The following is a 13,134-nucleotide window of genomic DNA, read 5'->3' as shown; positions in this document are numbered from 1 at the left end:
CATATGTATCCATGTTTGTTAACTGATGCGCTTAAACAATTTTTTAAAAATAAAAAAACACTTAAGACTGAGTTTTAACACACATGAAAAACTTTAAACAAATCCTTCCTGTATTTATTTCCCCCCATTTGAACTATAAATTGGTGGTTTTCTGGAGTCAAAATGAGAGTGCCCCTTAATTTATTTCTTTTTTAAAAACTGCGTTTTAGCCCACGTGAAAATCTTTAAACAAATCCTTATTCCCTGATGAACAGCCTTTGCACTAGAATGTAACTGAAAAGAGAAAACCTTGAGAAATATTTTTTCCTCCAAAAGCATTTCACTTTAAAAACCCAATTTAAATTAAAAAAAAATCTGATTTAAATAAAAAAAATCTCATTTCTTTGTTGTTGCTTGTAAAAAAACATTGATTTTTAGCCTTCCTTCCTGTCAGACGTCCGGCTTCCGAAAACCAGAGCATTTCCTTACGGGGTTTTTTTGGGGTTTGGGAGCCAAAACATTCCAAAACGGAGGCGTTTGGGATTCGAGGTTTAACTGTATAAGCAGCAGGCCGAGAGAAACTACAGCCCTCACCTTCTTCTTCATGGCTGAGTTTGGCATCACACGCCTGCAAGGGGAAAAAATATATATTTTATAATAATATAACAATATAATATAACACTAATAATATAATATGACCCCACCCATTATCAACTTTATTACAGTGGTACCTCGGGTTAAGAACTTTATTCGTTCTGGAGGTCCGTACTTAACCTGAAACTGTTCTTAACCTGAGGTACCACTTTAGTTAATGGGGCCTCCCGCTGCCACAGCATGATTTCTGTTCTCATCCTGAAGAAAAATTCTTAACCCAAGGTACAGTGGTACCTCGCAAGACGAATGCCTCGCAAGACAAAAAACTCGCTAGATGAAAGGGTTTTTTGTTTTTTGAGCTGCTTCGCAAGACGATTTTCCCTATGGGCTTGCTTCGCAAGACGGAAACGTCTTGCAAGTTTGTTTCCTTTTTCTTAACACCGTTAATACAGTTGCGACTTGACTTCGAGGGGCAACTCATAGAACGCGGTGTGGTAGCCTTTTTTGAGGTTTTTAAAGACTTTGGTGATTTTTGAAGCTTTTCCAAAACTTTCCCGACACCGTGCTTCGCAAAACGAAAAAAATCGCAAGACAACAAAACTCGCAGAACGAATTAATTTAGTCTTGCGAGGCACCACTGTACTATTTCTGGGTTAGCGGACTATGTAACCTGAAGCGTCTGTAACCTGAGGTACCACTGTAAAATTATTAATATTATTGAAGTCACCTGGTGTGGAAAAGGTGAGGCAAGAATAGCAGTCCCTCAGCAAGTGACGTAAGATGATGATGATGATAACCCTATCCCTATCTCCTATCCCTATCCCTAATAATAATAATAATACAGTGGTACCTCTGGTTACATACTTAATTCGTTCTGGAGGTCCATTCTTAACCTGAAACTGTTCTTAACCTGAAGCACCACTTTAGCTAATGGGGCCTCCTGCTGCCGCCGCGCCGCCAGTGCACAATTTCTGTTCTCATCCTGAAGCAAAGTTCTTAACCTGAAGCATTATTTCTGGGTTAGCGGAGTCTGTAACCTGAAGCGTATGTAACCTGAAGTGTATGTAACCTGAGGTACCACTGTATAAGAATAAAAGAAAAAAGATGGTCCCTGTGTGGATAGTCATGTTTGCATGATGGGGCCACCTCCAGTGACCATGTGGCCTGATATAAGAGGGTTCTAAAATCAGTCCTGAAAGTAGACTGATTGAGAATGACACACGCATAGCTTTTGCTCTGCCATTAACAAGGTGAGCTGAAGCAAATTCTTGCCTCCCTTTGGGCTTAGCAATATTTCCTACAGCATTCTTGTTGAAGGGCATTGGAGAGTTAGGTGAGGGTCACTTTTCTGTTTTTCCATCAAGCCCCCAGACAAGAATGCTGCAGCATAAGCCCCAAATGCTCAGTCTCATAACAAAAAAAATACTCAACAGAGTTAGGGCTGAGGGTAGGGAAAGTACAATCATGATCTTTCCAGTCCTCTAGAAGCTGACCCTTTTGGTCATTGTGGTCATGGAGCCAAATATCTGTTCCCAAGTTTAAAGATCTAAACAAGTAAAGAACAAGCTTGCCCTTTACATGCAAAAGCCCTGAAATTCAGCCCATTGGGCAACTGATCATGGGGCTGGGAGGAGGGAGGTAAGGACTAGCACCTTCTCTGCCCTCCACCTCCAACAGCTACACCTGAAAGTTTCATGATGGGGTTCGATTTGAGAAGCTGAATGTTTATAAAGGCACTTAGCCAAATTCTGCCACGGAAATTCTGAACAGAAACACTCTGCAGGTTCAGCCCCCAAGAGAAACTGCTCTATGGTCTCTGTGTTGGGAAATGGGAACAGATCTTGCTCATCACCAACCTTCCCTCCACAAATCAGTATCACTATGAGGCCGAACTGAACAGCTTGCTCCAGAGTTTTAAGAGATACGTTTCTGTGGTGTTGTGGTTAAGAGCGGTGGACTCTAATCTGGTGAGCTGGGTTCGCTTCCCCGCTCCTCCACATGCAGCTGCTGGGTGACCTTGGGCCAGTCACACTTCTCTCTGAACTCTCTCAGCCCCACCTACCTCACAAGGTGTCTGTTGTGGGGGTGGAAGGGAAAGGAGATTTTTAGCCACTTTGAGACTCCTTCAAGTAGAGAAAAGCAGGATATAAAAACCAACTCCATGAATAAGAATTCTATGGAAAATGACCATCCCTGCCATGATGATGAAAACTATATGTTTGGATTTTGCTGTATTATACCAACCTGTGGAATATGACAGTTCGCAGATTCAAATCCTACAAAGTACTGAGTGCAAATATAACATTGAATCACAATGGTACAAAATAACTCAGCAGGCTGACATTTATCAAGAGTTAAACGAAGGTTAATGTACTAAATATTTCCAATTCTAGGTAGTGTGCTATTGGAGAAATACCATATATGATTATGAAAATCTAAAGCAAAATTATTAAAAAATATGATTTCATGTCTAGATCAGACAGAAAAGATTTCTTCTACTATATATTTCTTTATCATATACACACAAAGCTTCTATTTTTAAACAGAAAATATTTTTGTAACCTAAGGTCTATTATACAAATCCATACAGATGTTCATTTTGTTACAGTTCTGTTAAGTTGTATACAAATTACAAAGATTCCAAGTTTTGTTGATGTTCCTCCATGGGTCTATTATTTACTAAATTGGCGAGTTTTGCCATTACTGCATATTCTGATAGTTTCTCTTTCCATGCATCTATTTCAGGACATATGTCAGATTTCCATATGTTAGCCAACACACTCTGACTGGTGTGGTCATATAATTAAATAGTTCCACTGAAGATTTCACAATAGCTGAAGGAGTCATTCCCAACAGCATAGTTTGGGGGTCCAAGGCAAATTTAGGGGGGGGGGTTACATTTTTTGCATTGCTAAATGAACTTTCCTTCAAAACTTTTTGGTCTATTCACAGATCCATCATAAATGGAAGAAGGTCCCTTGAGGTCTATGATATTTCCAGCAATTTCCATTCATTTCATTATTCATCTCCTGTATATCTTTCAAAGTTAAGGTTAAGAACCGTTTCAGGTTAAGAACGGACTTCCGGAACGAATTAAGTACTTAACCCGAGGTACCAATGTACTGGATTTTAAGTTACAGTAACTTCTTTTAAAGCAGCTGTCAGTATATCACACTGTATTCCACTTGTCTTCCAAAGGAACACGTGGTTCTCTCCACGTAGTGGGTTAGGTTGAGACTGCTGATCCAAAGTGATCAGTAATTTTTACGGTAATTACAATCCTGCTTTCCCTTGTACCAGCTTACCTTGACTTCAGTAAGGCCTTTGAAAAGGTCCCCCATGATATTATTGCAAAAAAGCTAGTAAAATGTGGGCTAGACAAAGCTACTGTTAGGTGGATTTGTAATTGGTTGACAGGCCGAACCCAAAGAGTGCTCATCAGTGGCTCATCTTCATCCTGGAAAGAAATGACTATTGGGGTTCCACAAGGTTCTGTCCTGGGCCTGGTGCTATTCAGTATTTTTATAAATGATTTGGATGATGGAATAGAGGGCATGCTAATCAAATTTGCAGATAACACCAAACTGGGAGGGATTGCTAATACCCCAGAGGACAGGGTCAGAATTCAAAATGACCTGAATAGCCTAGAGAGCTGGGCCAAAACCAACAATATGGAGTTCAATAGGGAGAAATGTAAGATACTACACCTGGGTAGAAAAAATGAAATGCAGAGGTGGGGGACACTTGGCTTGACAACAGTACCTGTGAAAGGGATCTGGAAGTCTTAGTCGACCACAAGCTGAACATGAGTCAACAGTGTGATGTGGCAGCTAAGAACGCCAATGTGATTCTGGGCTGCATCAATAGGAGTATAGTGTCTGGATCAAGTGAAGGAATGCCACCACACTATTCTGGTTGGTCAGACCACACCTGAAATACTGTGTCCAGTTCTGGGCACCACAGTTGAAGGAGGTTATTGTCAAGCTGGAGCATGTCCAGAGGAGGGTGACCAAAATGTAAAAGGTCTGGGATCCAAGCCCTATGAGGAGAGATTTAGGTAGCTGGATTTGTTTAGTCTAGAGAAGAGAAGATTAAGGGGTGACATGATAACCATGTTTAAATATTTGAAGGGATGTCATGTTGAAGAGGGAGCAAGCTTGTTTTCTGCTGTTCTAGAGACTAGGATGCAAAATAGTGGATTCAAACTATGGGAAAAGGGATTCCACCTAAACATTAAGAAGAACTTTCTGACAGTAAGGGCTGTTGGACAGTGGAATATGCCACCTCGGAGAGTGGTGGAGTCTCCTTCTTTGGAGGTTTTTAAGTGGAGGCTGGCTGGCCATCTGTCAGGAGTGCTTTGCTTGTGTGTTCCAGGATGACAGGGGGTTGGACTAGATGGCCCTTGTGGTCTCTTCCAGCTCTATGAGTTTATGATTCTATGACACTAGCTAGTACACTGCACTGTTCCATTAGATAGATATTGTTGCTATTTTTTAAGCTAAAGGTTATGTATAGCTGGCATCTATTAAGTTTTTGAGCCAGCGTGGTGTAGTGGTTAAGAGCGGTGGACTCGTAATCTGGGGAGCAGGGTTCGCTTCCCCGCTCCTCCACATGCAGTCTCAAAGCATCTCACAATCTTCTTTCCCTTCCTCCCCCACAATAGACACCCTGTGAGGTGGGTGGGGCTGAGAGACTTCAGAGAGAACTGTGACTAGCCCAAGGTCACCCAGCAGCTGCATGTGGAGGAGCGGAGAAGCGAACCCGGCTCACCAGATTATGAGTCCACCACTCATAACCACCACACCACACCTGAAGTGCCTTTTCCAGTTGTCAATAATGCTCTGTTGTTATCGTTTTTGAAACATTAGTGTTATGGTGGCACCTAAAGCCGGAAATATCTTCCTAAAAGATAAGACAAATGTTTAGGAAAAGTTGTTATGAAAGGAGGAATGAAGAATGTAAGTTCAGCATATAATTCTCTGCATTATGCTTTCAGGTCTCCATATGATGAGCATGTGGACAGACAGGAGAAGGCTGCATGAGGCTGATAGTTAATTGCAGGATGACCTCTGCAAAAGAAAGTTGTGCACATTTGATCTTTGTGACTGTTAAGTAAATGTTTAAATTATAGTTTTTTAATATCCAACCCAAGCTCTGACTTTCTCACTTCTCCCTTCACCTGTGTGTATCCTGCTAGTTCTATCCATTTCGCCTTTCTCTTGACACAAACGTATATAAAATTATACAGGAAAATGTTAAATGATCAGCTTTAATGCAGTGTCTCTGTCTCTACCTTTCTGTGCAATTGCTCAATAATGTCACTAAGAAAGCTCTATATATTGGAGTGGTCTCTTTTATTGGAATAATTTCCCAAAGTTAATTCTAAAGGGGTGCATAAGACCAGTGGGCCAGAATTTTTGTCCAAATAATATTTTTATTTTTTTCCTGTGGCCATCATTAAATCTTCATGCAGTTAACTCCACAGTTTAATCTCTCATGGAGTAAAGTGGCACTTCCTTTTACTGGGTGCCCCTGAGGTCAGTACAGTGGTGCCTCGCAAGACGAAATTAATTCGTTCTGCGAGTTTCTTCGTCTTGCGAATTTTTCGTCTTGCGAAGCACGGTTTCGGAAAAGTTTTGGAAAAGCTCCAAAAATCACCAAAGTCTTCAAAAACCTCAAAAAAGGCTACCACAGCGTGTGCTATGAGTTGCTCCTCGAAGTCAAGTCGCAACTGTATTAACTTTTTTAAGAAAAAGGAAACAAACTTGCAAGATGTTTTCGTCTTGCGAAGCAACTCGAAAAACCAAAAACCCTTTCGTCTTGCGAGTTTTTCGTCTTGCGAGGCATTCGTCTTGCGAGGTACCACTGTATTATGGGAGAGGGACGAAAAGTTCTCTCTATCCACTTTATCTTCTTAAATTTTTAAACCTCTATCATGTCTGCTCCCCACTTAGTCACCTTTTATAGACTGAACATTTCCAAGCTCTTCAGCCTTTTCTCAAAGGAAAAGCACTGTTACCCCTTAATCGTTTGGTTGCCCAATTCTAGATGTAAGAGCAATCTGGTTGCCACATCTATCACCCTGTTAATCACCAGGGTTGATTTGGCTGATCAGACTGGCAAGAAATGTGTCTGCCATCTCCATCACTGTGCATCCCTCCCTATGCCACACACTCCATGGAAGAGAACGACCATCCCACACAGAACGAGAACACCCTCTTCTGCACTTTTCCCAGCTATGCCAAAACTCTACACAGTATTTCAAATGGGACCACACTATAGAACTGTACAGGGACATTACAATACTGACCATTTCATTTTCAGTTCCTTTTTCAATAGTCTCCAGCACGGAATTTGGTTTACCAACATAGCCACTATACTGCTCAGCACTAATTCCAGATCATGCATGAATAAATGAAATAATAGCAGTTCTGATCCTTGTGGGACCCAACTGCTCACTTTCTTTCACTGAGAGAACTGTCCATTTGTTCCAACTTCCTGTCGCTTGACCAATTTGTAATCCCCCAGTGGGCCCAATCTTTGGTCCCATTGCTGGTAAGATTACTCTCAGTAGTCTGGTGAGGTTTCTAATCAAAAACCCCTTTGGTAGTCTAAGCATATCATGTCTAACAGCTCACCCTCATGCAGGTGCTTGTAACTCTTCTCAAGGAACTCCAAAATGTTGGTGAGCAGGACTTCCTTTTGCAGGAAAGCTATGGAATGCACATGATATTTCAAACAGTGGCTCATTACGCACTCACCCTTGTGGTGGGTGAGTGCGGGTCCTCTGCACCCTCCCAATGCAGACAATCAAAAAGGGACAAGAGCAAGTGCAAGGATTGTTGATGAAAGGGGATCTCTTCTGATTAAGTATATCTCATGGCCTGTGGGAATGGGAATTATCAGATGTTTCTGAGGCATATGACATCACATTAAAAATCAGGTGCAACCACCACTTAGTCCTGTTATAAGGCAATTGAGGAAAAGCAATATTCTAGCGTTGCAAAAGTATGCAAGTATGCCATCAGTTTTATGGGCAAATCGAGACTGCGAAACACAAGATTGCCACAGGGACTTGAAGCAGGGCAGCAGTTGTGACCTCCTTGTGGGAAAAGCACCACGGGGGCCAAATCTGGATTGGTACCACAGTGAAAGGGGAGAATGGGCTTCAGCCTTTGCCCTGGCCCTTTTTAAACAACAACAACAACAACAATTCTTATTATTTATTAGATTTTTAAGCTGCTCTCCTCACCAAAGTGGGCTCAGAGCAGTGTACAACATCAGAAATTCAATAAAACAGATAGATTAAAAGACAATTCGACTCCAATAACTGAGGCACCCTGATTACCAGCTACTAGCCCAGCAAGGGGAAGGATAAAAGGGGAAGAGGGAAAGGACCAGCAGGAAGAGGGAAAGAGTGAGAAGAAAATAAAAAGGGAAGGGAAAGGGAAAGGTAAAAATAAAACCATTGCTGCCCTTAACCTTAGGACTGGTGAAACAACTCGGTCTTAAAAGCACTACAGAACTGAGATCCTCTTCTTCTTCTTCTTTTCTTCTGCGATCACTTGTAGCCGAGTAAGATTGTCTTCCATAAACACGGTTTTAACAATGAGTCCGTAAGTGACTGTGGAGGCCAATTCTGGACCCACATGTCCTTCCACAGTGGGGACATTGGTTCCCGGGCAGGAGTTGATCATGGTGTGGATTTGCCAAGCGTGCCTTCCTCTTAGCACGTTTCTCCCTTGCATCCTGAGTTTGAGTGTCTTCAAAGTCCATGACACCTTTGGTAAAGGCTATTCTCCAACTGGAGCGCTCGCAGGCCAGTGTTTCCCAGTTGTCGGTGTTTATACTACATTTTTAAAGATTTGCCTTGAGACAGTCTTTAAACCTCTTTCGTTGGACTTCCGGAGGCGGCGCGAAACCGTAATGGCGGTCCTCTTCATCCTCTGAAGAGGGGCTCCGCGGAAAAGGGTCGCACGCTGCGGCATAGCGGCGACCCATTAAGAAAAACCACGGGTAGAGTGAGCCCGTGGCCGTGGGACTCGGCGGGCACCAGAAGCGACCCCGAATACGCAGAAGGAACCCCGTAAGGGGCTCCGGAGTGTTGAAGGAGTTGCGGTGCTGTGAGTTCATCGCTCTTTCCGCGGAAGCGAAGCCGCGCGGCTGTTACAGATGAGCGCCGACCTTTCTTCCTGAAAACATCAGGCTGCAAGCAACATACCCGTGAGTAAGGGGCATTAATTTGGAAACTAAATTGTTGAATTTGGCTGAAAACGGGAGACTAAAAATAAAAGGAAGTCCGTCTCCCGACATTGCTAGCAAGATCAAAGCAAAGACTCCGAGAAGCGGGAAGCGCTTTGAAAGAGAGCTGTCAAAGTTGGAACTTTCGTGCATTTATGGACTTGGTTGTTAAAAGGAAAGAATAGATCTTTTTTAAGTTAAAGGGACTTTGAATTTGAGCTATCCTCTTGCTTTTGGATTACTTAAGATAAAGAGCCAGATCGTCGGGCTGCCAGACAGGAGAGAACTGTTAAACTGCGGAAACTGTTACTGCTCAATTGTTACTTTTGAGCACAAATAGACTGGATTTGACATTGTTGCAGGCACCTTTATTGAAACCTTGTTAAATATAAAAAGAGCTCTGGGGAACCTCTCTTTTGCTCCGGACTATAGAGCTTTTGGACTGGGATTAAAGGGACTTTAATGGCGGAAAACTTCCTTCTTTGTCTTGAATTTTGGTGGCACTCCCCCTAGAGGATTTTGGAATTATAAAAGCCTGGGAACTGCTTTTTATTTTGACTTTCTCTCTACTGATTGTTTACAAACTGGATCTGCCTTTCCCATGGGACAATAGCTAAGTTGACCTTGAACATTGACAGATGTGGAATGAGTGGTACAGGAAAAACAAGAGCCGCTAAAGCTAAGGAAGCCAAGGAAAAAGAAAAGGAAAAAAAGCCTGGACAACTGGTACAAACAACTTTGATCCAAGGACGCAGATCATCGGTCCCAGCTGTGCTGGTAGCACAGAAGGCGGAAGCAGAAAAGTTTGCAGAGGAAGATATGGCAGCAGGAGGTTCTGAAGCAGTTTTAAAACAAATCTTGGAACAACTGTCAACCTTAAATCAAAAGGTTGATGACCAATCATTAAAAACTGACCAATCTATATCCTTGATCCAGAAACTGACCGACCAGGTTTCCCAGCATACACAAGCAATTGAAAACCTACAAGGAGCAACAGCTGAAAACCGTAAACTAGCTGTGGAAGCCTCTCAAAAAGCAGAGCAAGCGAATAAAGGGGTCGAGGAGATTAAGGGAGAAGTCAAACCCCTGCGCAAACAGATTGGCGAACAACAAGCCTACCTGTCAATGGTGGAATTGAAAAATCGTGAGAATAACCTCAGACTGAGAGCTATTCCAGAACTTGAACAAGGAGATTTGATCGGCTACCTGACAACAGAATTTTCCAAGTTCTGGGGTATAAAAGAAGATAACGACTTTAAAATTGTTTCGGCATTCAGACTGGGAAGAGTGGTAAGAAAGGACAGATCCAGAGACTGTTTGATAATTTTGAGATCAAGGGAAGAGAGAGACAAGATACTAGGCCTTCACTTCAAAAATTCACTTGAAATACAAGATAAAAGGGCGGAAATTTACAGAGATATACCTAAACAACTATTGGACCTTAGAGCAGCCTATACAGAACTGGCAAAACTTTTGAGACACAACGGAATTCCTTATAGGTGGGAATTCCCACAAGGACTATCTTTTACATACAAAGAAAAGAAGGTTAAAATCAAATCGACAGAAGACCAGCAAAAGTTCCTAGACGACCACGGAGAAGACCTCCAAAAAGGAGCAGCAGCAGCTTGGCCACTACCGGGCCCAACACCTGGAGCTGGACCATTGCCCATACCCTCGGGAGCAGAAGAAAAGAAGGAGATCCCATAATAGGACCAACAAATTAGTACAGGATGTCTCTGCAGCTATTAAGTTGGAATATAAATGGTGGAAATTCCCCGGAAAAAAGAAGGAAAATATTTCACATCTTGAAAAAAGAACATTTGGACATTATCTGCTTGCAAGAAACCAATGTGACTAGGCTCCACAGGAAAGTACTAATTAACAAAAGATTGGGCCAGGAATTTATTTCATCTGACAGAGTCAAGAAAAGAGGAGTGGTAATCTACGCAAAGGAGAGCCTCTCACCGAAATTCTTATTTAAAGATGAACAAGGAAGAATCTTGGCGATCGAAATTCAAACACAGGGAGAAAAATTCCTGATATTAGGAATATATGCACCCAACGACGGGAAATCGGAATTCTTTAAGAAGCTGCATGAGACTATGCTGGACTATTTGGATTATTCCAACATCATCATGATGGGAGACATGAATGGGGTTGTATCTACAAATATGGATAAGTCACAAAACCAAAATTTGACAAAAGATGGCAGACTGCCTAAAACCTTTTTTGAAGTAACTGACAATATGGACTTGATTGACATATGGAGGACAAAAAACCCCTTAGGTAAAGAAGGAACTTTTTTCTCTGAGGCCCACCTGTCATGGACAAGAATCGACCAAATTTGGACAACTAGAGGGCTGGCACCTAAGACTAGAAAAGTGGAAATCTGCCCAAAAACCTGCTCCGAACATAACGCCTTGAAAGTGGAATTGAGACTTACTCCAACCGGTTCCTTCAGATGGAAAATGAATGACACCTTACTAAGAGACCAGGAGGTGGTGAAGAAGGCCCAAAAAACCTTAATAGATTATTTTGAAATAAATTTGAATACTACGGTAGAAAAAAGAACTATCTGGGACGCAAGTAAAGCAGTTATGAGAGGGTTTCTGATACAACAAAATACGATCAAGAAAAAACTCTGGAATGGAAAAAAGGAGAAGATCTTGGAGAAGATAAGAGAAGGAGAGAAAAAATTGAGAAGTAATCCAAAATCGAAGGAGGTGCTGAGAGAAATTAAATTCCATCAAGCACAATATTCGAAATTGATAAATCAAGAGGTTGAATGGAAAATTAAACAAATGAAGCAAAAATCGTTTGAATCAGCAAATAAATGTGGAAAACTGCTGGCATGGCAGTTGAAAAAGAGACAAAAATTAAATACAGTTACAAATCTAGAGATTGAAGGGAGAATTGTTCAGAAACCGGAAGAAATTAGAAAGTGTTTCCAGAGATACTTTAAAGAACTTTATGCACAGGGGCCACAGAAAGAGTTTGACTAAGACCGATTTTTAAAAACCAATGGACTACCAAAAGTAACTCAGGAAAAGAGAACAATCCTGAACTGTAAAATAACGCAACAGGAAATTGAAGGTGCCATTCAGAACATGCAACTAGGTAAGTCTCCAGGCCCTGATGGACTTACCTCCAAATATTACAAGACTTTGAAAGACTACCTAACACAACCTCTGATGGAGGTACGTAACCAGATTATGGAGGGGAAGAAGGCACCGGAGTCGTGGAAAGAAGCTTTCATCACATTGATTCCAAAAGTGGAAGCTGAAAAGACTCAACTTAAGAACTACCGTCCCATTTCACTCCTAAATGTGGATTACAAAATTTTTGCAGACATTCTGGCAAGTAGACTTAAAAAAGTTTTGATTGAAGTAATTCATAAAGATCAGGCCGGCTTTCTCCCTGGTAGGCACTTGTTTGATAACACTAGGAACATTATTGATATTTTGGAACTTTTACAAACAAATATCAACACGAGAGCAGTGTTAATTTTCATTGATGCGGAGAAGGCCTTTGATAACATTTCTTGGATGTTTATGAAGAAGAACTTGGAAGGCATGGGAGTGGGACGGGGGTTTGAAAATGGTATAGAAGCAATTTATTCAGAGCAAAAAGCTAAATTGATAGTGAACAATGTGGTGACAGAGGAGTTCAAAATTGAAAAAGGGACACGACAGGGGTGCCCACTATCCCCTCTTTTATTTATTTCAGTACTGGAGGTCCTTTTGAACATGATTAGAGAGGACCGGTTGGTGCAAGGTATACAGTTCGGAGTGAAACAATATAAACTGAAAGCATTTGCAGATGATTTGGTTTTAACATTACAGGAGCCAATATCTAGTACAAAAAGAGTTCTAGAACTGATTCATGAATTTGGTCGGGTGGCGGGATTTAAGCTGAACAAGCAAAAAACCAAGGTTTTGGCTAAAAATTTGACACATACAGAAACAGATGGGTTCCAGAAAGAAACAGAACTAAGTGTTGTTAAAAAAGTGAAATACCTAGGGGTTCATTTGACTGTTAAAAATTTGAATTTATTCAAGGACAATTACGAAAAATGTTGGTCGGAAATTAAGAAGGATTTGGAAATTTGGTCAAAACTGAAACTTTCCTTGTTGGGCAGAATTGCAGCTATAAAGATGAATGTATTGCCGAAAATGTTATTTTTGTTCCAGGCCCTACAGATCGTGGACAGAGTGGAATGTTTTGGAAAGTGGCAGAAGGATATATCTAAATTTGTCTGGCAGGGCAAAAAGCCCCGAATAAAGTTTAAAATACTAACTGACTCGAAAGAAAGAGGGGGGT

At 41.5% G+C, this 13,134-nt stretch overlaps 1 protein-coding gene across 1 annotated transcript in view; it reads right to left on the bottom strand.

The window, feature by feature from the left end:
* LOC144326264 (ras-related GTP-binding protein A-like) overlaps positions 1-13,134 on the bottom strand; it is a 76,392-nt gene that overhangs the window by 49,787 nt on the left and 13,471 nt on the right. Inside the window, 1 exon segment of the mRNA XM_077922816.1 lies at positions 574-607. Within this exon segment, the coding sequence (XP_077778942.1) occupies positions 574-600 (27 nt within the window). The 5' untranslated portion in view covers positions 601-607.

This window comes from Podarcis muralis, chromosome W, assembly GCF_964188315.1.
Source record: "Podarcis muralis chromosome W, rPodMur119.hap1.1, whole genome shotgun sequence".
In the NCBI taxonomy this organism is placed as follows: Eukaryota; Metazoa; Chordata; class Lepidosauria; order Squamata; family Lacertidae; genus Podarcis; species Podarcis muralis.
The sequence above is the reverse complement of the archived record's forward strand: the minus strand, read 5'-3'. Positions and strand labels throughout refer to the sequence as shown.